General features: G+C 38.6%; 1 protein-coding gene across 1 annotated transcript; it reads left to right on the top strand.

Moving 5' to 3' along the window:
* Nucleotides 1-54: 54 nt before the first annotated feature.
* On the top strand, nt 55-20,695 carry VPS36 (vacuolar protein sorting 36 homolog). Its single transcript, XM_048295206.1, has 14 exons — nt 55-212; nt 2,023-2,091; nt 5,612-5,682; nt 7,168-7,282; nt 8,748-8,837; nt 10,179-10,265; nt 13,073-13,105; nt 13,224-13,301; nt 13,709-13,843; nt 14,743-14,808; nt 15,363-15,427; nt 15,879-15,963; nt 18,404-18,480; nt 18,564-20,695. The coding sequence occupies exons 1-14, from the start codon at nt 117-119 to the stop codon at nt 18,655-18,657; spliced, it is 1,161 nt and encodes a 386-aa protein (XP_048151163.1). The 5' UTR covers nt 55-116; the 3' UTR covers nt 18,658-20,695.
* The last annotated feature ends 1,193 nt before the right edge of the window (nt 20,696-21,888 follow it).

Raw genomic sequence — 21,888 nt, 5'->3', positions numbered from 1 at the left:
GGCGGGGGGGAACATGGCTGCCGCTCCCCGGGCCGCCGCTAGAGGGCGCGGGCCGACCGCGCCCGGTCCCTGCGCGCCCGGTGGCCGCGGCCCGGTGTGGGACGGGAAGGGCAGCCATGGACAGGTTCTCGTGGACCACCGGGCTGCTGGAGCTGGGAGAGACGCTGGTGGTCCAGCAGCGCGGCGTGCGCCTCAGCGACGGGGAGGAGAAGGTGACGGGAGCTGGAGCGGCCCCGCGCGGGGCCTGGCGGCGCGGCCGGGGTGGGGGAGGAGGGTAAAGGACGCGGCCGTGGGCCCCAGGCAAGGGGGGTGGTATGGCGGTGAGTACGGGCGGTGTCGGGCGAGGGGCGCGGTACGAGGGGCGTGAAGGGCTTGGGCTGCAGGCGGAGCATCGATTGGGGGTGTGGGAGGACGTTCTGCGCCAGGGTCTGGCAGGGTTTGTCTCTGTGGGGAGATGAGGGCGCAGGCTTTGAGGGGTTGTGCCGGTAGACAGTCGGCTGAACGTCACCCAGCAGTGTGCCCAGGTGGCCAGGAAGGCCAGTGGCGCCCTGGCCTATAGCAGATAGTGTGGCCAGCAGGACCAGGGCAGGGACTGTACCCCTGCACTGGTGAGGCCGCGTCCCGAATCCTGTGTTCAGTTCAGGGCCCCTCAGTTCAGAACAGACAGAGGTGCTGGAGCGGATCCAGAGAAGGGCAACGGAGCTGGGGAAAGGTCTGGAGCACAAATCTTAGGGCAGCTGAAGGGGCTGCGATTGTTTAGCGTGGAGAAGAGCAGGCTCTGGGGGGATCTTACTGCTCTCTGCAACTGCCTGAAAGGAGGGTGGAGCCACGTCGGGGTCGGTCTCTTCTCCCCGGAAACAAGTGACAGGAAAAGTGGAAGTAGCCTTAAACTGTGCTACGTGAAGTTTAGGTTGGCCATTAGGAATAATTTCTTGACAGAAAGGGAGATTAGACATTGGAATGGGCTGCCCAGGGAGGTGGTGGAGTCACCGTCCCTGGAGGTGTTTAAGGAAAGACTAGACATGACACTCAAGTCCACGGTCTGGTTGACATAGGGGTGTTGGGTCATAGGTTGGACCCGATGCTCTCAGAGGTCTTTTCCAACTTAATTGATTCTGCGGTTCTGTGAGAAAGGCCTTGGACAGTGTATGTGATGTGGGGTGAGGGTTGGGACCCCCACAGAGTGTGTATAGGCAATGTCACTGTCACAAAGCACTGCCCACTGATTGGGCTGTCACTCCTGTATGGGAGTGAGCCCTTGCTTTGGTGTGGTACAGAGCATGATGCACAATTCACACTTGAGTCATCCTGGTAGCTGTAAAATGCTCTTGAGCCCTAGTCATCAAGGGTGCTGACATACTCTCTACTCTTTTCTGAGCCATCCTGCTTATTGTTTCACTTCACTGCCGGACTGACTCTTGATCTCTCCATTTTTCCACACCATGGTAATTGCATGCCATCACAAAAAGCTGTGAAAACATGCCTCAGATTTTACAAATAGGAAGCAATTTGCTAATGCAGGTTTTCCAGGTACTGTTTGCTGTCTGATAAGTAAGGAGCTTTTCAACAGCAACACAGATAGAAGCAATACTCCTGTGTGATAGGATGGAAGATTTCAGACTGTGTGCAGCATCTTTTTATTAGGTTGCTTTGCTTTTTTGCATAATTTTTACCTTCTTTGTCAGAATATAATGAAGGTTCCAAAGCCAATAGCTCTGTTTAAAATACATTTAAGAACTTTTGTACATCTTGCAGAGTATATGGAGGGAGGATCCCTCAGGATTTCCGGGGGAAAAGTTTATATGCTTGAAAAAGGAAGTTTGTGTTTATCCATCTAATCCTTTTATACTATTTTTCTAAACTTCATGTATTTTGTTTTCTGAAAAAAAGGGAGTGTTCTCAAAATACTGGCCTGTTAAATCTGATTGCTGTGTTGTGGTAAGGTGTAATGTTTCCAAGACCAGTATTTATGCAACTTACTGGTTCAGTTTTTTGTTGATCTGTTTTATTTTTCCTGTCCAGTTGAAATTCGATAGTGGAGTTTTACTGCTGAGCACACACCGACTGATCTGGAGGGATCAGAAGAATCATGTAAGTCCCACTTTTGTTTCCTGTATGTTCCGGTGTCACCCCAAGACACTGTATGTCATTCAGTTGGAAATTCCATAATAAACAAGTTTTTGCAATGAAAAGCTTGCACACGGAGAGGGGATTTTTCCTGCCGTTGTGTGTGTTTTGTTGTACAAGTATAGTCCACTTTTTGGCTCACAGCAGAAAGAAGATTATGTAGTGTTCTTTCACTCAGTCTTGCTTTAATAAAATAATCATGCAGAGATGAGAAGGGATAGGAATGTATCCTATAAATTTTCCTTTTCTAACGACACAGAAATAAAGGAGAAAAGAGCCTGGTGTCATGCACTAAAAAGCATTGATTTTGAGACTGAAGTTGAATGTGTCAGGCAAATCATAATATGAACTTCTCTCCTGTGCTCCTTGTCTAGGAAAGCCTTTTTTTCCTTGTTGGTTTCAAGTCCAAGTTTCACAGTCTTCTGCTCCCACCATATAGGCCAGACCATGATTTGATAATAGGACGTGTTTGGTGGCAGTATTGTTTTGCACACATCTTGCCCTCCCAGCTGCCTGCTCCTGCTATGAACCATCCCTTCGATCAGCCAGAACATTTGTCTGTTCTACTGTGGACAGCTGGTCACAGGTTAAGTGGCACTGTCAGAACTGCAGTGTGGTAACTGTACTAAAGTAAAAAAATACTGCTGAATGCTTTGTGTCATCAACCACAGCCCAGGAATGCAGGCTGGAAGTGGGAGAGAAAGACCACAAACACATAAAGCTCTACGCATAGACTGTGACAATGGGCACTGCTCCACAGATGCAATTGAAGGAGAAGTCTTCCTCAGACCAGGTTGGATTATGTTTGTTTTGGACACAGTAATTGAGAAATTTAGCCCTGAAAGCCAAAGTTTAGACAGAGCACGTTTAGGTGACAACTTTTCAAAAGCAAATTGTATTCCACTGGGCTGGTTTTGTGCAAGGGCAGCTGAAGCACCTCTCACACCCAAAGGCCGTTCCCTAGCAAATACCACATCCTTGCTCCAAAGCAGGGTGCTACTAAGGGCAGTCTGAAGGTAATGTCACCAAGGTTGTTCTTAATTTGGCAAAGCAGTGTTTTTTTCTTTAGGGATTGTTTGCAGAAACAGGAGAATTATTTTTAGTACAAATTTTTCAAAATGTTTGAAGGGCTGTTACCCATGGTAGGGTTACTGTTACACAAGTTAGGGCTTGATTGTCCAGACCGTGAGCTGTTTTGTATAAATTAACATGGGGCTTTTTTGCACAGTCATCATATTATCACATAAAATAATGTACTAAACTCTGTTAATCCTAAACCTTTTATTTCTTCCTCAGCATCTCTTTTTGAGAGCTGAGCATGTACTTCAGCAACTACTGCTTCTAATGGTCTCACTTGGACTTTTTGCATGCTTGGAGTAACATTGGGCTTTATGGCTTCAGCAAGCTGTAGAACTGAACATAGCCGCATTCTCTCCAACAAAAAGATTACCTTTGTCTCTTTTCCCCAACTTCTCCCTCTGCTTCTAGGCCATGTGATTTCTTGTACTCTCCCAAGGTCATTGAATTCACTAAATCAGCAGAGGAAAACCTTGGAGAAGAAGAAAAATTATTTTATTTTAACTAATTTAACTCAGCAAAGATTCTGACAAACTCAGGCTTGATTAACAGAAGGGGCAGAAATGTGGCTTAGAGATGGGCAAAAATTACCCATCTGATTAGGAGATGTAATTAGTTACATCTCCTACCCCCCTACCCCCATTTGTTAGTGGGGTAAATAAAGCTGATTTATTTTCAAGCTCTCAGTACTGAAACATGGGGAGCATGGTGCCCTTTTGTTTTCATGGTGAGTTGTTGTCTAAGCTCAGGTGTGATTTAACATCAGACTTAGAAACCTTAGCTAGCTTACCTCGAATAAATTTGTAGAGAGTCCCTTTTTATTGTGTCAGTAATCTATAATAATAAATGGGGCTCTTGTCATTAGCTGTGCTTTGTAGCTGCTTTTTACATGCCATCTGCAGTTGAACAGTGTTTCCAAAAAAAAAAAAAGGAATTCTGTAAAGTTTGTTACATAGCTAATTTGTACAAAATTTTAAATGATAAAATCATGCAAAATGTGGGCATGAGACATTAGAAGAAAAAATCCAAATAAACACACAGCATATTTAACACATTTCTATTTTTGTATCCCTTCCTGTAACTTCTCTCACCAGGAAGGGGTGATTCTAAGTCCTTGTACTTAAAATAAGTTCACATAACTTTCTATCTTGGAATGAAATTAATCAGTCACTTTGACAGTGTACATACTATATATGTATGTATATTGAACTCTTTTTGTCATTCTCAAACCCTTTTTTTAACAGAAGTATCATATTGCCTATCTTTTAAAGTGTCCAGAACTTTGTGGATGTTTTACAAACAATAATTGTTTGTAATGGCTTCAGCAACTAGAGTAATAGAAGAGTCTAGATAGCTTGCAGTAAGAGTTTTTAGAAAAGGAAGTGCAACCCATGTTTTTTCAGTAAGAGATTTACTTATTGGAGGTGGGGCTCCTGCATGTATACTTCCCCGCTCTCAGATTTAATGTATATTTAATTATTCCATACAAAGAGGAACGATTTTGGTAGTAGGGATTTAGAGGGCCCTGTAACAGTGTCTATTGTAAACTGGTGTTAGGCAGTAGCAGGTGGAAGAGAGAGGTTCAGAGAGGAAATGCAGCCTATGTTTCCTGCATTCTGTGTGACTGTGTCAGTCACCAGGCTGTTGTATGGGAAGTGATGTTCCTCAAAGGATGTTCACCAAAACCAGACCAGGCACCTTATTAGATGCTTTGTATCATTGTTGTAGCAATTTCTGTCTCAAATGCATGTATAAAGAGTTTAGCCTCGGGTAGGTTAGTCTCCAACAACTGGATACAGTCTTGTTTCTTGCTCTTTTGTTTAAAGCACAGTCCAGTAAATGTGTGTTGAGATGCACCAATTGCTGGATTAAGTCCTTCACTGTAGGATAGATGGAAAATTTCCTATTGCACTCAGACAATAGTCTAGGTTTTAGATATTCAGTATTTAAAGAGACTGGTGGGTTTGGGTATTTTTTTAGCTCCCAAAGTAACATCAATGCAAAAATGTCAAGAACCTATGAGTATCATGCACCTACAGTGATCAGGTGCAGTAGTGTGGAAATTTTAGTGTTTAAGTTTTGAACTTAGATCTAAGGATTTGTTAAATCTTGTAGTCCCTTCTATGAATCTAGCTTGAGGTTTTTAAAGTTGACACATTGACACTTAAGTTTGTTGAGGTCTTTTAATTAACTAGAACTCAGTTTCAATTTTGTGCTATTTTTCTACATATATTTCACTGTAATACATTGTTTCTGTTCTTACAATCCTATTTCACATAGAGTGCCTCAGGCAGCACCTGTAGATATCCATACTGTTTGTGAAATGGGGAAAGAGAACACTTGGGTTTAGAGAGTGAATAGACAGGATATGGCTTTAATTCACCTGTGTTTGTGGTGTTTGTTCCAGGAGTGCTGCATTGCTGTACCTCTGTCTCAGATTGTGTTTATTGAAGAGCAAGCAGCTGGGATAGGAAAAAGGTATGGACATCCTCATTGTCTTTTTCAGATGGATCCTTTCACATGCATGTTATGTGAGGTACCTGATATTATAGATTAATTCATGGTAGGTTCCATTTGCAATCTTAAGTTTCCAGACTGACAGCCACAAGGACAATTTAGGTCAAAAGTGTAAGAGAGTCATGATTGATGTGATTTGTTAAGTAACTGTCAGGTAATCACTAAACAAGTGTGTGTTGATGATTTTAGAGGTCTTTTCCAACATAAACAATTCTATGATTTTAAGTTTCTAAAGAGAGAAAAAATTCTACCTGGAGAAATACATACATAATTAACCTCTGCTTGCAGTGATATCTTTTCCTGGTCTTAAAATCAAGAATCAAACACGGTTAGAAGGGAAAAAGGGGTTTTACCTCAAATTTATTTTAAGGATCCTTAGGTGCTCCATGTCCAGGTGGAATGCCCCGAAATGCACACTGCAATGCACACCCACAATAGATCAGGTATAACATTATAGGTTTTACTAATTAGCATATCTATCAAAGATCCCCCAATGAGAGGATCAAGTGAGCCACCTCCCCAAGGAACCTTCCCCTGGATGGTCCTATCTCAGTTTACAAAATGTGTTCTGGAGAGGACTTTGGTGTCTGGGGCTTTAAGATGTTTAGTCTCCTAACTTAACAAATAAGTCTAAGAATGTAGGCTAAAAAACACTAAGAATACAAAAACTATAAAAAGGTGTATAAAAGAAAAGGCAAAAAAATCATCATGGCATTAGCAGCCTACAGTCAGATCAGTACAGTAATATGCTGGGGGTATTCAGAAGAAATCAGTTAATTCACTAATGCTGGAGAAGTAGATAAAGACCAATGAAAAGAGTATTTGTAAAATGAGATGGGAATGGGGACTTGCAGTCATATTGTGATAGCAGTCTGTTCATTTGCCTAAAATCGTGCACTCCCAAGGTCTGTTTTGGTAGTAGGTGTCATTTTAGACTGTTATTTCCATGCATGTTGCCTTTGAATGTTGGTTTTGGATAAGTTCACATACAGTGTCCACAAGTGACATATAAAAGTGGGATAGGTTACACATAATATTGAAACCTTTTGTTTTCCTGTGTCAAAGATAGCGTATTTTGGCTTTTGACCTGCAATAACTACTGCCAAATTACACGACAACGTGACAATCACTTTTTATCCTAACTAAAAGGTTTTTCGGAAATTATTGCTTGAAATTTTTAAATTTGTTGTGTTTATTTCTTAAGAATTGATGGTAGGTACATTTTAAATTTGTAAAATATTTCTGCTTTAGAGGCTGTAGTAGTTTTTGCAAGACATACTTCAAAATATTCAAATGTTGGTGCATAAATGTAAAGCATTTTTCGATCATCTGTAGCTCTTATGTGAGATAGTTAAAAGAGGTTTTGATGAAAGGTTAACTTTGGGGCAGAAATAGTTTATTTAGATATTACAGAAATATCTTCTCTTTCCTTTACCTTTTCCTTAGTGCCAAAATAGTAGTTCATCTTCATCCTGCTTCTTCAAACAAAGAACCTGGTCCATTCCAAAGCAGCAAATATTCCTACATCAAGCTTTCTTTCAAAGAACATGGGCAGATTGAGGTAAGTGTTGTACCATGGACAAGTCTTGCACCATGGATGCCGAGCAAATCAGGTCTTTGGACATGCTTTTCTCCTCTTGCTGTGTTTCTGATAATTTTCTATGATCTTTCCATGTTTACTTTTGAGGTGGAGCTTTTTCAATACATCCTTTTTGAAGACAAACACTATGAGCCTCCCATGTTGTCTACTTTCATTAAATACTGCAAATAGAGTTCCAAAAATGTCAAGAGGCATTACAAGGCTAGTCCTTATTTTAAGGCATTTAGTATAATCTTATACTTCCTTTTTTAAAAAATCTACTAAATTGAACACAGGCTTTTCCAAAATGGCATCTCTGAAATCTGTTAAATGTTTAACAGAGTAAAAGATGTTTCTTTGTACCTAACCCTCTATTGAAGAGGAATCAAACAACTTATTCCAAATTATCTCTCTAATTTTATTGCTGAACACCTTTTGTTGCCTCAGAACTTGCATTCATTATACACTTTATAAGTATTTTTTTTAACCTACACCGAATCTCAAAGGCTTTGAACATTCTAAGAAAAATGTAATATATTCTTAAAAGAAGGGTTATCCTAAAAACCAAACAAATTGCGCTCTGTAAAGAAATTTCACAGTGGAAGATCCTCGTTTGATGAGACTGAGAACTTTAACTTTGGACTATGGAAAAAGCTGTACCTGTACACTGCGGAAAATCAGATTTTCAACTCAAATTAGTTAGAAATGTCTTAAAAATGCATGTGCTTGATCAGGCTCACTTTCATTTCTTTGTGAGCAGTTTTCAGATTATGGTGACTGTAGGTTTAAGCATAGTATAAATATGTGTTTTTCTCAATCATAATCGTAATTATTTTAATGTTAATGTTGTGTCTGAAAATTAAACTTACTGTGCTTTCTGGTTGCCTAGCACATCAATTACACCTGAGCCTTTCTTTATGACTTCTGAATGCTTTCCTGTGAACCTGAACAATGAAAAGGGTGGAATAGATTTTCTTTCTGGATATTGGTCAGTGGGATACACGTAGCGTTAACTAATGCCACCTTCTGCTATTAGCAATAAACAAATCAGTTTAATTGATCTGTGTGGTTGTTTTTATATTGTTGAATTAGGAGATCAATAGCAATCTTATTGTACAACTTCCCTTCCTTTACAAGCATGCCTTTGAGTATACCTCAACATTTTTAACTTTAGCATGGTTTGGGACATTTTGAATATCTGAAGAAATATTTCACAATGGAAGTACTTAGTGACTACATGGCTTGTCCTATCTAATGTGAATAGTTTTGAAGACTAGACATTAAGAATTTCCATATAGTGAGTTCTGTACCATAGATGTGTAGGTGTTACCATGCTTTGTCTCCATGCTTGGTGAAGTTTATTTCATCACCACCAAGATGCTAAAATTACCCAGACGTACTCTGCACAGTTTATGAAACATCTGTTGTCACTCTTTAATGTTTGCAGTTCTATAGACGATTATCAGAAGAAATCACACAAAGGAGATGGGAGAGCATACCCACTGGTCAGGCCATGCAAGTTAACAAGGATTCACAGGTATGTGCAGAGCTTCTGAGCAGGATCTCTTATTGCCACACTTCTTATTGTGTGTAATCTCTTATTGCCACTTCTTGCCACCTCCATATACTGCATCCAGCATGTGACTCTCTAACCAACATCATGGGCACATGTAGGAATTCAGCTTTAGTTTGCCTGTTTTTTCACTGGCATAAATTAGTTTCTCATTTGCATTTTTCACCTGATAGAACACAGTATCCTCTTTTTCTTGAGTGTGTTTAAATAATGAGCTCTTTTTTTTGTTTGTTTCAGTTAGACACACACACACATAATTGTGCAAATAAAATATTTATTTGCATATACTTTTATTCAGCATGTGAGGTCCAGTGATGCTGGAAAATTTTTTTGTCTTAATTGTGATTTCTGGTTTATTTTTTTTGTGGCTGGAAGTCAAATATATAGCATAACTTTTATTTAACTCTTTGAAACCTATGTATGTTTGATTTGAATGTGTATTCTGAATGGACAGTTGTTTGGAAGAATGTCATATGTTAAAATACCTTCTTTATCTGCCTTCATACTTTTAGATTATAAACTGATAAACATGTAGGTGTTGTTTCTATATATTAATGTGCTGGATATATGAATATATAGTATTGTGTGAATGAAATAGGATGATTTAAAGATTGTTCAATATGAAATCCTGTATGTCCCTTTTGGTCAATGTAGGACCTATAAGCACAATTGCATTTGGAGTAATGCATGAAGAATCTAATCAAAATGCCTTCCCTGTTGTACTTAAGCCATAGTAACTCATTAACACCATTGCTAAGATTTGCAGTCAGAGATTAGAGGCCTGACACTGCTGCCACATAGGTACCAGCCTTTCTAGAACACATTTGGCATCTGGTAAAAGTTTCACCATCACCCCCATTGTAAAACCTCTGAGGAAGGTAAATTAGACTGCACTTAGCATTGTGTTTCTATGTTTCTGTTTCTTCAGGCTGGATTTCTTGAAGTAATACACTCAGGCATTTCCATAGCTCTAGTATGGATGCTCACATGGTCTTGGGAGGCTAGAATTGAGATGAGCTGGATTACTCAGTCTGGATGTTAAGCCATATTAATAGCTTCAGTATATTATCAATATCATTATTTGTCTAGTACAGCAAGTTTATACATGGTTCACATTTCTTGTTTGGTTTCTTTTACAATGGCTTAAAAATTACTGTCAAGAAATGCATGAAATATTGTACGAATGATATCTGCTGTTTGAAGGAGTATTTCCTGTCCTCTAATTTTCACAGTGAGGCAGGTGAGAAAACTTAACATTTCCTATTTTGATTCTTTCCCTTTTTCCTTTTTTTTTTTTTTTTTCAGGCAGGAAGAATAAGGGCTGTAGGAATTGTAGGTATTGAAAGGAAATTAGAAGAAAAAAGAAAAGAGACTGACAAAAACATTTCTGAGGTAGGTACTTTGGAAATTTCAAGGTCGACCACCTGTCTGAACTATTTACATTCATTCACACTTTCTTTTAGGGACAGTTGAGACTATTTATTGTTTTTTTTGAGAAGTCTGAATTGATTAAGAGTGTGCAGTTTACAATTATTTCTTTTGTTAACTGGCTTTTCAGTATATGTAAAGGTACTTCATTTAAACAATTCCTTTCAAGGATATTGTTCTTTGAAACTAACAGTGTGTATTTATTAAACTAATTTTTGTTTCAATTGAAAATTGAATATATATTAAGCAGAATATGCTGATCCGAGTGTCTGCACATAACTGTGGTGAAGTTAGATTTTCATCCTATAGTCAGGTTTTTAAATGTTACATTTAGGCTTATAATTACAGTAAAATGATTTGCAGTCCAGGCATTGACAAGATGTTACAAGTATTTTGTAAAATACCTGGGCTAGATGGAGATCATCCTTTTCCATAGAACCAGCACAATAGTTGAATTCCAGGTATCAATACTGATGAACAGCAGAGACATTTAATTTCTTCATACATACCTGAGAGTAATACCCTCAAAAATAGTCTGATTCTGTCTTGGTAGTAGAGATTAATACAAAAGTACTCATAAACTACATGCGGCAGATTTGTTCTTGGGGCAAAGCTTTATGGACTTCAGTGTGCCACGAGAAAAAGGCATTCCCTGCTCTAATACTTATGAAAATGATAGTGCCTTTGCAGGCCATGTGCTATTTCAGATACTGGGAGCATTAAACTTACTTGCTTTCTGTCTGTGAGGAGCGTAATGAATGAAGTTTTGTGTGTAGTTCAAAAGGTATTGTGGTTACATGCATGTGTATATAGTTCAAAAGGCATTGTCTGCTTATTTTTTCCTTAGTAGCTTTGTCAGAGAGTAAAAGAAATCCATTTAAACATGCTGTGTGAGCAGAGGAAAACCATGACTTGTAAAATCCTGCCTTCCTCCAGCTTTAAATGTTATAAATGACTTAATTTAAAAAATGGTGCCCTGGCTTCCAGGAAAAGGCTTCCTGCATCTGCTGTTCAGTGCTGATAAGAATCCAGCTCTTTAGCCTTTTGTTTATCTGAGGAAGTTCCTGTTAGGTGTGTGCACATTCCCCTTTGTTTCCAGGCCTGCCCTGGGTGAGTCAGGCAGAGGAGGAGTTAGACACAGCATGCTGTTTATTTAGCTAAATCAAGGGTTCTTTTGATCAATGTTGTTTTCATGCAGGTATAGAGACTAGAAATAAGCTGGGAAAAGCCCTGTTAGAAAACTTCTTGTTGATATCATATACAAGTAGAGTAGCAGGACTTTGATTTACACTAGGGATTGGGAAACCTATTGTAAATTATTCAGTTTGGAAGATTAGGGAGTAAGAAGAAGTATTCCAAAGAGAAGCTTTTCTTTTCTTAGTGGTAAATTATTGTTATGCAGTGGTATATTTTCTTTTCTCCATGTGGACCACTTAATTTTGGTGGTACCTAACTCAGGTACCAAATGTTAGGAGACTAAACTTGTCCAGTCAGTGGAGAAACACTGGTGCTATCAGGAGGTGAAAAGCAAAGCCTGTCTCTTTCTAGAGGCATCTCCTTTTGTTCTTTGTATGTTGAATCTCTGACCAATAAGCTTCTACTTAAGGCACCTATATGTAAAGACCTATTGGGGTCTTCTGCAAAAACACAGCTAAAATGTGTCTTTCTAGTGGGGGATTAGTCAGAGTAAGCCAGAAATGACATAGAGGCAGTGACTGGAAGCTGCAGGCAGGATGTCTCTCTGGCCATTTGACACTGTAACCTTCTTTACTTGTGGCTGGAGGGCTTGGATGCTGCTGTCAGGCAAGCATTAGATGAAAAGGTTCAGGAATTTTTCTCACACCAGTTGCTCAGAAAAGGTTGTTTGAAAAAGGTTGACGACTTGGACATGTTGTCATGTATTTGAGAGAAGTGAGGAGGCTGAATGAATGTGTGTTAATGAGGGTGGGAGAAAAGAGGGTTGCTTTTTAATATAGTTGCATTAATGGAGTTGCTAGCTCTCTTTTTTTTAACATGAATTTTTTAATTCTGGTTTATCATTACTAAAAGTTTGGAATTTCAGTATACCTTCAACTATTTTTAATGTATGATTCATTTAAGCCTAAAAACCGTTTGTGAGTTGCAGAGTTGTTGTATTTGAGACCATAGCATTTTATTGGAGTACTTAAATGAAGAGATGTTACCCCGCATTTCAGAGGTTTTGTCCTCAGATACCGTCTTCCTTGCTGATTTGAAAGGAGTGTTTCTTACTAACTAAGTAACATCCTCTGATTAAAGTAAAGCTGTCTTGTCAGGAGGAGTACAACTGTAGCTTTACAGCTGTCTTGCAGCTGACCAGAAACAACAGATCTCCTGCAGTGAGGGTCAAGTGTTGGGACAAAACCTACCATCAGCACCCAGAAACCTTCCCCTACCTTACAGAGAGCATAATAAACTTGGACAGTTTAATCTTTTCTGGGACTCAGTGTCTCATTGTCCTTCCTATCACATGGACATCATAAATCATACCGAATTTCTGTTCACATGCTGGAAAAGTGTGTGATTGATTCTCTTCTTCATTCTTTGTTATGTTTATTTTAACTATAAGACATGCTGTAAAACAGTTGTATCAACAAATAAGTTATGGTATCTCACATTGTAACATACCAATCTAAAAGGGTAGCAGCTCTTATGAATACCTACCTTAGGTAGGTGGACAAAGGCATCTCCCTGTATCCATGAAGCTGAATGCTGTAGTTACACTGATCTGTGTTGTCTGCTTTTTGTTTCAGGCTTTTGAGGACCTTAGCAAACTAATGGAGAAGGTATGGATGGATGGCATGTGTCACTTGTTCAAGTAGACTTACGCTTGTTTTCTCAGTTTTAAACACAATTTTCTCTCTTGAGTTGAAAGTTGACTTATCTGTGTGTGTTTCTTGATAGGCTAAGGAAATGGTGGAGTTATCCAAGTCAATAGCTAATAAGATTAAAGAAAAACAAGGTGACATCACTGAGGATGAGGTAATTTAATTTTGTTGTAAATTCTACAAAAATGTTCCTATAAAAAGCAAAAAGCTATCTGTTTAATAGTGTAATGTTAATAAAAACCCTTGCTGGTTGGTTTTGTTGTGTTTAGTCCCTTATACTTGGTGTAGAGTTTACTTGCTTAGTGTTAATTTTTCTTTAACTATTTTTAAAAGCAATGATTTTACTGCTTTTATATAAATTTTTCTATTTTTTTACCTGGTCAAAAATAAATGGTACTAAGTCTTGCCTTCTCTTTGCCTAGTAATTGACTTTCTTGGTAGCAAACTGAAGGATTTATTCCCCGAAACTGCGTTATAGTAATAAAATTAAAGATTTTTAAAACCCAGAATCACTTATTAGCTGACGTACTTTTAAATTTATTTGTTTGTTCACTTGTTCAGACCATTAGGTTCAAGTCCTATCTACTGAGTATGGGTATAGCTAATCCAGTTACGAGGGAAACGTATGGATCTGGTACACAGTACCACATGCAGCTGGCGAAGCAACTGGCTGGAATCCTGCAGACACCCTTAGAGGTAAAGCACCACACATTGCACCAGCATTTTCCGTGTGTTGCTGAATTTTGATTGTAGGTGTGTTTTGGTTGTTGTACTCTGCCTCTTTTTAAAGCAGATTTAGCAGCATAGCCTCCTATTCAAGTTTATGGGAGGAATATATATTGTCTTTATGAATAAAAAATTTTGTAAGTATGAATTTTTCTTTGGACTAATGGCATAAACTTCTAATTTGCAAAATGTTGATGAGATTTAGAAAATTGTTCAAGTGGTCTTTTTTCTATTTGAACAGCCCTGTATTCATCCCTTGCTGCAGAATATTTCTTTTTTTTTAAGAAAGAATGAAATTGCACCCACTGAAAATACAAGTAATGAATCTTAAAGTGCTTAAAATATACATTTTTTCCAAGTATAGGACAGAATTATTAAGTAGATTACCAGCCCTTAGTAATATCTTACGTTTTAATTTATCTTAAGCTATTACAGAGTACAGGTTTCTCACCAAAAAGTTAAATTTATGTTGCAACTTAGAAGGCTATGTTGCTACTAAAAAGCATACATACTACAGTATTTTTGTGAAAGGTATGTGCTACCTGCTGTGATCAGAATGGAAAACTGAGTTTGTCTGAAAAGTAAAAATGGTAAATTGATTGATAGATTTAATATATTGAAATTCTTTGTTCCTGTGATTTATTCTCTGCTTCAAAATCAAAGTAATTCACAGTCCTTCAGTGTAGTGTCACTGTTTTGCATTTTAAAATTGTTAGTGAAAGGTGTAACTTAGCTCTTTAGTTTTCCCCATTAGGGCCCATCATTCAGCCCCTCTGTTTTAGCTATTTAATCAGCCACCTGCAAATAGAGATGCTGTGTTTCCTGGGTTAATGCTGTTTCTCTTACCAGTCTTGTGCTTATTCACGCAGGAGCGAGGGGGGATCATGTCTCTTACAGAAGTGTACTGCCTGGTGAATCGTGCTCGAGGGCTAGAGGTGAGACACTGCCTTGGGTCAATATTTTATAGCAGGACTTCAGTGATAAGGAAATTAGAAAGGGTAAAAATGTTCCCTAGCAATTGCTCATTCTACTTGTCTACAGCAAGATGTGATCAGTTTTTTATTAAAATTAGAGGGGTTTTACCTTTTTTCCTTTCTCATTCTTACATGTAATACTTATGTATCCTTTATAAGTTGTGATAATGTATTCTGCTTTTTATTATACCATGTGAAAGGGAAAATCCATACTTATCTGGAAACAAAACTTAAAGGAAAGAGACTACTAAAGAATGGTGAATGTTCTGGGTTTATTTTTTTACAAAATACAACAATTCTTTCTGTAAACAGGGCAAGAAAGATTATTATAGAACACATAGGAAGGGAACAGAAAGGATCACAGAAGCTAAGAAAATAGACTGCACAATAAAAAGGAAAAAGAATTAACAATAATGTAGCCTGGTGTATTTTATAGCTGCAGCTACTAAAGCTTTGTTTGATGTTATACACCTGAAATGCAAGCTGTGAATAAATATGTTTCACTGTTTTAATAGTTGCTGTCCCCAGAAGATTTAGTGAATGCTTGTAAAATGCTGGAATCACTGAAATTGCCACTAAGGTAAGAGCTTTACAGATTTGTTTGTAAAGCATGGCACTCACAGGTCAGACCATGATGATTTAATGTTTTACTAGCAGTAGATTTTTTTGTTGTTGCTGTGGCTATTTTTAACAAAGTCATTCTTTGCTCAAAGGATGCTGGCGTCTGCACCAACATCCACTCTAAATTAAAACATTAATGTTTAGCTAGGAAGACATTATTTTTTTCACTTACAACTTTTTCAGACTGGAAAAGGGTTTAACCAAGACCAGACATATGCCCTGCTCTTTTCTGTCTCTTCAGATTTTGAAGATGATGTTAAGCTTAAGTTCATCTTACTGAGCTTGTTTGGGGCTTGGGAGATTTTTTTCCCCTTTTGTAATGTGGTTATAGATGTGGCTGCATTAGAAGTGTGACCATAGGTGATGTGCACAGGGTTTTTAGTTACTTTGCCTCTCTTTTTTGATTTTAGGCTTCGGATATTTGATAGTGGTGTGATGGTGATTGAGCTCCAGTCTCATAATGAAGAGGAAATGGTAGCTGCTGCTTTAGAGACAGTAAGTGTACTTCATTTCCTTCAGTGTTCTGCCCCTGCTAGGGAAATTTAAACACATTAGGTAAAAAACTTGAGGTATGGGATTTCCTCTTGAGGTTTCAAAATACAAAACATTCCACTTCATATCTTCTAAGAGAAATATTTAAATAGCACTTCTCATCTTCAAAGTTCTGTGCAGACAATAATCTTAGTCATTACATTCTCTTTTCTATCTCTTCTCAAAGTTTATTAACCTTCAGCCTTCCTCCAAATCTTTTGCACTGTAGGATGAAATTCGTGGCATGTATTGAGCGCCTGATTTAACAGAAGTGAACTTCAGACACTGTACATGATGTGCTTGTAGGCAGTAGGAGCACCTCTTAAATGTTGATATAGGTAGTTGTTTAGGTTGGGTTTATTTCACAGAACAGTACAGTGTATGTGTAACATCTTGTACCAAGTTTGCTGCTGTGAAGAGCACTCAGTTGGAGAGTAGTGTTTATAGAATTAAGCTAGCTTCATCGGGGAAAAAGGTAGTATGAATTGCTCAGTATCATAAACCTTTGTGGTCTTGCTGCCTCTGGACACTTCACAGTCCTGTTACCCCATTATTTGATGCATTTTTCTGTCTCTTTCTCAGTGGAATGTAATTTTTTGGTTTTCATACCTTTGAGAAAAGGCTGATTCAGTGTATCCAAAGTTAAATGTCAAAGTCAAAGAGGGGGCAGTGCAGAAAAAGTAGAGCTATCACAGACACCTCCTCACTTGACATGAGATAGACTGTTCAGTGCATTTTGCATGATTGTCACCATACAGCTTTTGCTCATCAGAAAGACTTTTAGATAAGAGAAATGTATACAGCATTTAAAAGATTCCATTCTAAAACACGTCTTTCAATATACGTTAATATTTTCAGGGTTTTTTCTTCTATTTATAGAAAAATACCTAGACCATTTTAGGGTTTTTTTCTGATTATTTTTGGTTTCTAATGAATTTGTTGCCTTTAGTAAGAGTGCTTATGTCTTTGAAAATAAAGGAAAAACCTTTCTGGATAACAAAGGAGGTCAACTGCAAAAAGTAACAGATAGTGGATTTATTACCAAGGTGTCTTTTTTCTGTTACTTTCATAATATGAGACTTTGACTCCATAGAAAAATGCAAGGGAGAGGCATCAACTGAGGAAGACTATCCCATACGGGAAAGGGAAGATGAGATCAGACTTGTGGCCAAAAGCACCCTGTACTTTAATGTTACTGCACATTATACATTAAGTTCTGAGAAGAAACGAAAGGAAGCCATAGGATTTCAGGCAGGACAGAGATGTGGTTCTGAATGGCTGGTGAAGACAGGAAATGACATGGACATCAAAGGAATCCAGAGTCATCCTTGATGAGAGTAGTGGTTTGGGAAGGAAAGATAAATAATCACCGATTGTATAGCTGACATCCATTACTCAGATTTGATCACTTAGCTTCCGACAATCTCATGTTAGGACTAATTTAATCTGAGTTTCTGTAAAAGGACTACTGCTGAGAATGATGCAGAATAGACCCCTCCCCACCCAGTTATGTGGGAAGCAGGAAATGGCGACTACATCCGGATTTACAACTTTGCTTGGATCTAAAGCAATGGAGAATTGGAAGAATTAGTAATTTTCAGGGTAATAAAATGTTTATCTGGGAAATTCAATGCAATAATAAGTCTAGACTTCATATGTCGTATTTATCTAGTATTTTAAACATCCAAATGTCCAACATGTGTGAGAAGGTTTCATTTTAGTATGTATTAAGGAGCATGGTTGAGACAAAAGGGCCAAAGTTTTGAGTCCCAAGAGTGAACCTGTCTTTGTGTCAGCTGAATGTGATGGTGGCTTTTAGTTAGCCCTCTAGTATGCCATAATGTCATGTGAAGTACTAAAGTTTGGGAATTTTTCTGTAGGCAGTGGGTGTACTTTAGATGCCATAAAACTCAAATTCTTCAGTTCTACCTGAGATGACTTATATTTCTACATTGATGAGCTGCCCTGAACAGGTCTTTTATTTCCTCATTTAGGCTTCAGTGTTTGCAGAATCACTTAGGATAGTTCTGCTGTGTAAATGCTGATGGAGACTGTATTCTGCTGTCTGAGCTATTCTAATTTTTCCGTTCATTTTGGTTCCAAGGCATCTTTAAAAAAAAATCCAAAGGAAAGGTTACCATATGATTTTTTTTACAGATTTAACTCTTTTCTCTCTTCCTTTTTTATACTTGGCAGTTTTCCCAGGACACAGAAGAGATGCTTTTAAAGGGAAATACTCAGAATTAGTTGTACTTTTTAAAAATGCAAACAAACTAATTTTCTTCTCAAGGGATTTGCTACCAATTCATCACTTCTCGAGGCTAGACCTGATTCAGTAGCTGAGAGAACTTTGTTGTTCTTTTAATGCCATAGTTTGTTTATTTGTGTATTTGGTCTTTGACAGGTATCTGAAAAGGGTTCTCTCACAGCTGATGAGTTTGCTAAGCTGGTGGGGATGTCTGTTCTCTTAGCCAAAGAAAGGTAAGTAGCAATTGTGGTGTTTAATCCTTTAGTTACCATGTTGTCCTCAACTAATACAGGACATCTTCTATTGCTTTCTCTAGGCTGCTTCTTGCTGAAAAGATGGGCCATCTTTGCAGAGATGATTCAGTGGAAGGCTTGAGATTCTACCCAAATTTATTTCTGACACAAAGCTAATACCATTTGTGTACAATTTGTTATGTAATAGTTGAACAAGAGAGCAGAGGGCAGAATCCTTCCAAGAACTGACTTTAAAATTTTTATTTTGTTAGTCAACTGCAACAGACATGAACATTGCAATGCTTTCACAGTTCTCAGGTATTTCAAGTGCTGAATCCTCCTACATGGAACTGAAAGGAAATAGAAATCACAAAGTCAGAAGCATGTCAATTGTCTCAAGACAACTCACTCATTTTTCAAGTTTTATTTGATGTGGTCTGTAGTTTCTCACTTCAAGAGAAGGCTCCACACCAGTGAAAGTGGAGAGAATATCGCCATAGAGTGCTGTGAGGGCAGTGCCCAGAAGCCAGGTTACTGCATACTCCAATTCCAGTTTGTTTATGTCTGGAGCAACAAAGCAGACAGATGTATCCACAGCGATAAGAAACAGGACTTTGGTGCGTACTGAGATATAAGGAACAAACCAGTGTAGAGTAACCCCTTCTCCCAGAAGCGATGAACAGTTTTCTAAGGGAGGATCTTGGGGTTCTGTAATTTGAGACAGAACCTGCTGCAAGAGAGATTACTGTATGTCATGTGAACCTAGAAATGACCATGTTTATTTTGTCATATCTTACACTAGTATCTCAGATAGAAGCATTGTTAGCACAGACTTCCTCCCTTCTCTTTCCTTGCCATCTTCCTTCCTGTCCATTTATGTTGCACTTTGGGTGCCCTTTCTCTGTCCTGTCTGTAGCAGAGTGGAGCAGCCTCCTGTCACTTTACCAGACTCTGTGCTTTAATGTGCTTGTATCTTATCTTGTACTTCTAACAAAAGATCATTTGTTTGTTTCATCAGCCTATTACCTGTTTTAGGGAAACAGTTCATTTGCTTACCTCTCAAATGTGAAAATTAATATGCTTTCCATACTGAAGGGAGGAAGAAGACTATCACTCTGTGTTTAATAATCACAGGTATCATTGTTTGGTATTCCTCACCCTGTGTTCACACTGAATGCAATATAATAGCCTCGGTTTTCATAACTCCAGTGGAGTTGCTACACTACTTGAAGATCTGTTGTCATGATAATAACAGTTAAGTGGATGTTTATGATCCACATTACCTAAATTTTTGGCATTTTGAAGTGACTATTTTTAATAAAGTTAATTCAAGGTATGGGCAAGGACAGCATACAGGTAACTGCATTGTGGTTGTAATGGCCAGATCAACTTCACAAGAAAGGACAAAAAGGCTTTTAATATGAGCCTGAAAATACTTTCAGAACTATTTCTAGACATCAATTAAGAGCCTGCCAATAAGGAGTTGAGTGCAGAGATTCCTACAGTGATCATGCCTGTGGCCTGTAGAATGTCCTTTATATCCAGTGAATTGTGTCCTCTTACTCTTGTCACAAGCAAACTTCCATGCAGTGCTTTCTTTAGGGCAGTTTTCCTCTGCTCCACAAGGGTGCTAAAACTTACATCTTTGACACGGCTGAAGGAACCAGTTCCACACTATTCTTACTGTGTTAGTCACCTGGTACCATCTCTTCAGGAGCCTTACAGCTTGCTGCTATCCTTCATCCTCCCCACAACCCACAGGAGACATCCATGCAAAGTGCACCGAGCACCACATATCTAAGGAGGGACTGAAAAGTGAGAAATTTGGAAGCAAAAAGCTGTTTTCTGACAACTATGTCTTTTGCCCAATAAAAAACCTGTCACGGAAGGCCAGTGGTTTGTGGGCCTAAACCTCTCCCCACAAGGGGGCACGTGTGCAGGAAGAACAAAACCTGAAAGGAAATGCCTGGTGTAAACTGCCAGCCTCTGTTCCTCCAACCCCCAGTGTTTCATTATCTTAAGTAAGCAATAATAATACAGCCTGTTTAGAATAATGGTACTTTCTCAAGATTTTCTTTCCCAAGATTTTTCCTTTGTTTTTCCTCCAGGGAAGAAGTCTATAGTGTAAATTGTATAGCTGGTTTAGAATTTAAATAGACACATGAGAAAATGGCTACTAGAAAGCAAGAAAAATTAAAACATTTTCTTAAATAGACTGTTCTGTTGAGTTTTTTTCCTTTTAAATGTTTTAAATGCTTTAAAATCTTTACATATTAAAATCATGTGGTTCCATGGGGCAGGTTGTTAAAGCACATCATATTTTTGCTGTCTCATTTTGTACCTAAAAGGATACAATATGGTTTTGATTTAAAGGGCAGAATTAAATGTAATTGGAAGGCCTTGCTTCTGTTGCTGAGTAGCCTGTGACCCACCCCAGCCAGAACAGTCAAACTATAGATGTCTACACAAGCACTACTTTCATGAGGGAAGCAGTCTGAGTGCAAGCCAAGCATTTTTATACATGTGCTAGCACTGGCAAGGCATTTGGCACATTTAAATGTGTTTTCCCAGCTGACATAGAAATGAAGTCATGTATCCAGAATCACAGGGAGAACCAGCTGTTGGGTGAACAAGGAGTGATGTGTACAGGTGTGTGGTGTCATGGTAGTGCACCGCACTGTCCTAAACTGTCATTGCCTGGTCCTATTTCCTCTGGTACTGCCAGCAAGAAATCTATTGACTCTTGAAGCAGGGTTCTAGGAGAGAGGAAAATGTAGGAATTGCCATTCTTACAGATCATACTAGTTTAATGCAGAAGGTGCACATATGAACCTTTCCTGTTTTGATTATTCCTAGGATATTTTTATCACAATATATGACCATTTTGCCGGGGCTGCCTACACAAATAGTGCTTGTCTTTTTATGGAGCAGTCTTAAATGATGATTATGTTTTTCATTTGAAAACATGGGCCTTTTCCTCTGACAGGAAAACACTCCTCAGGAATCTCTACATCTTTTCCGTTTCTCCTTTGCCTTTGTTTTCAGAAAAATTATATTCAGCCTATGGAAACGTGGATCTAATCTAGACCATATTTCTGAAGTGCAAATTTTTTTTTTCTTCTGAGAAGTATACATGGATGTGCATTTGGAAGTCCTCAGAAATGTATCTTTCATAATCATTACTGGGTGCATACTGATTAGCTAAACTCTTTGATGCTCAGTTCTTCTAACAGGACTTTCATGGTTTGTCCAAAGAGCCTAACTGTGCTTCTAAAATTAGTGCAAGTATTGTCGCTGAATTCATGAGAACAGTAGTGGAAGACAGTAGGAGCCTGTTGCCAACAGTAGAGGCTCCTACTTCCTGAAGCCTGGGAGGCACTCATTTGCAACTGCACAGTTCTTTCAAAA

Source organism: Corvus hawaiiensis, chromosome 2 (genome assembly GCF_020740725.1).
Source record: "Corvus hawaiiensis isolate bCorHaw1 chromosome 2, bCorHaw1.pri.cur, whole genome shotgun sequence".
Taxonomy (NCBI): Eukaryota; Metazoa; Chordata; class Aves; order Passeriformes; family Corvidae; genus Corvus; species Corvus hawaiiensis.
Note: the sequence above shows the minus strand (reverse complement) of the source record. Positions and strands in the feature narration are given on the sequence as shown.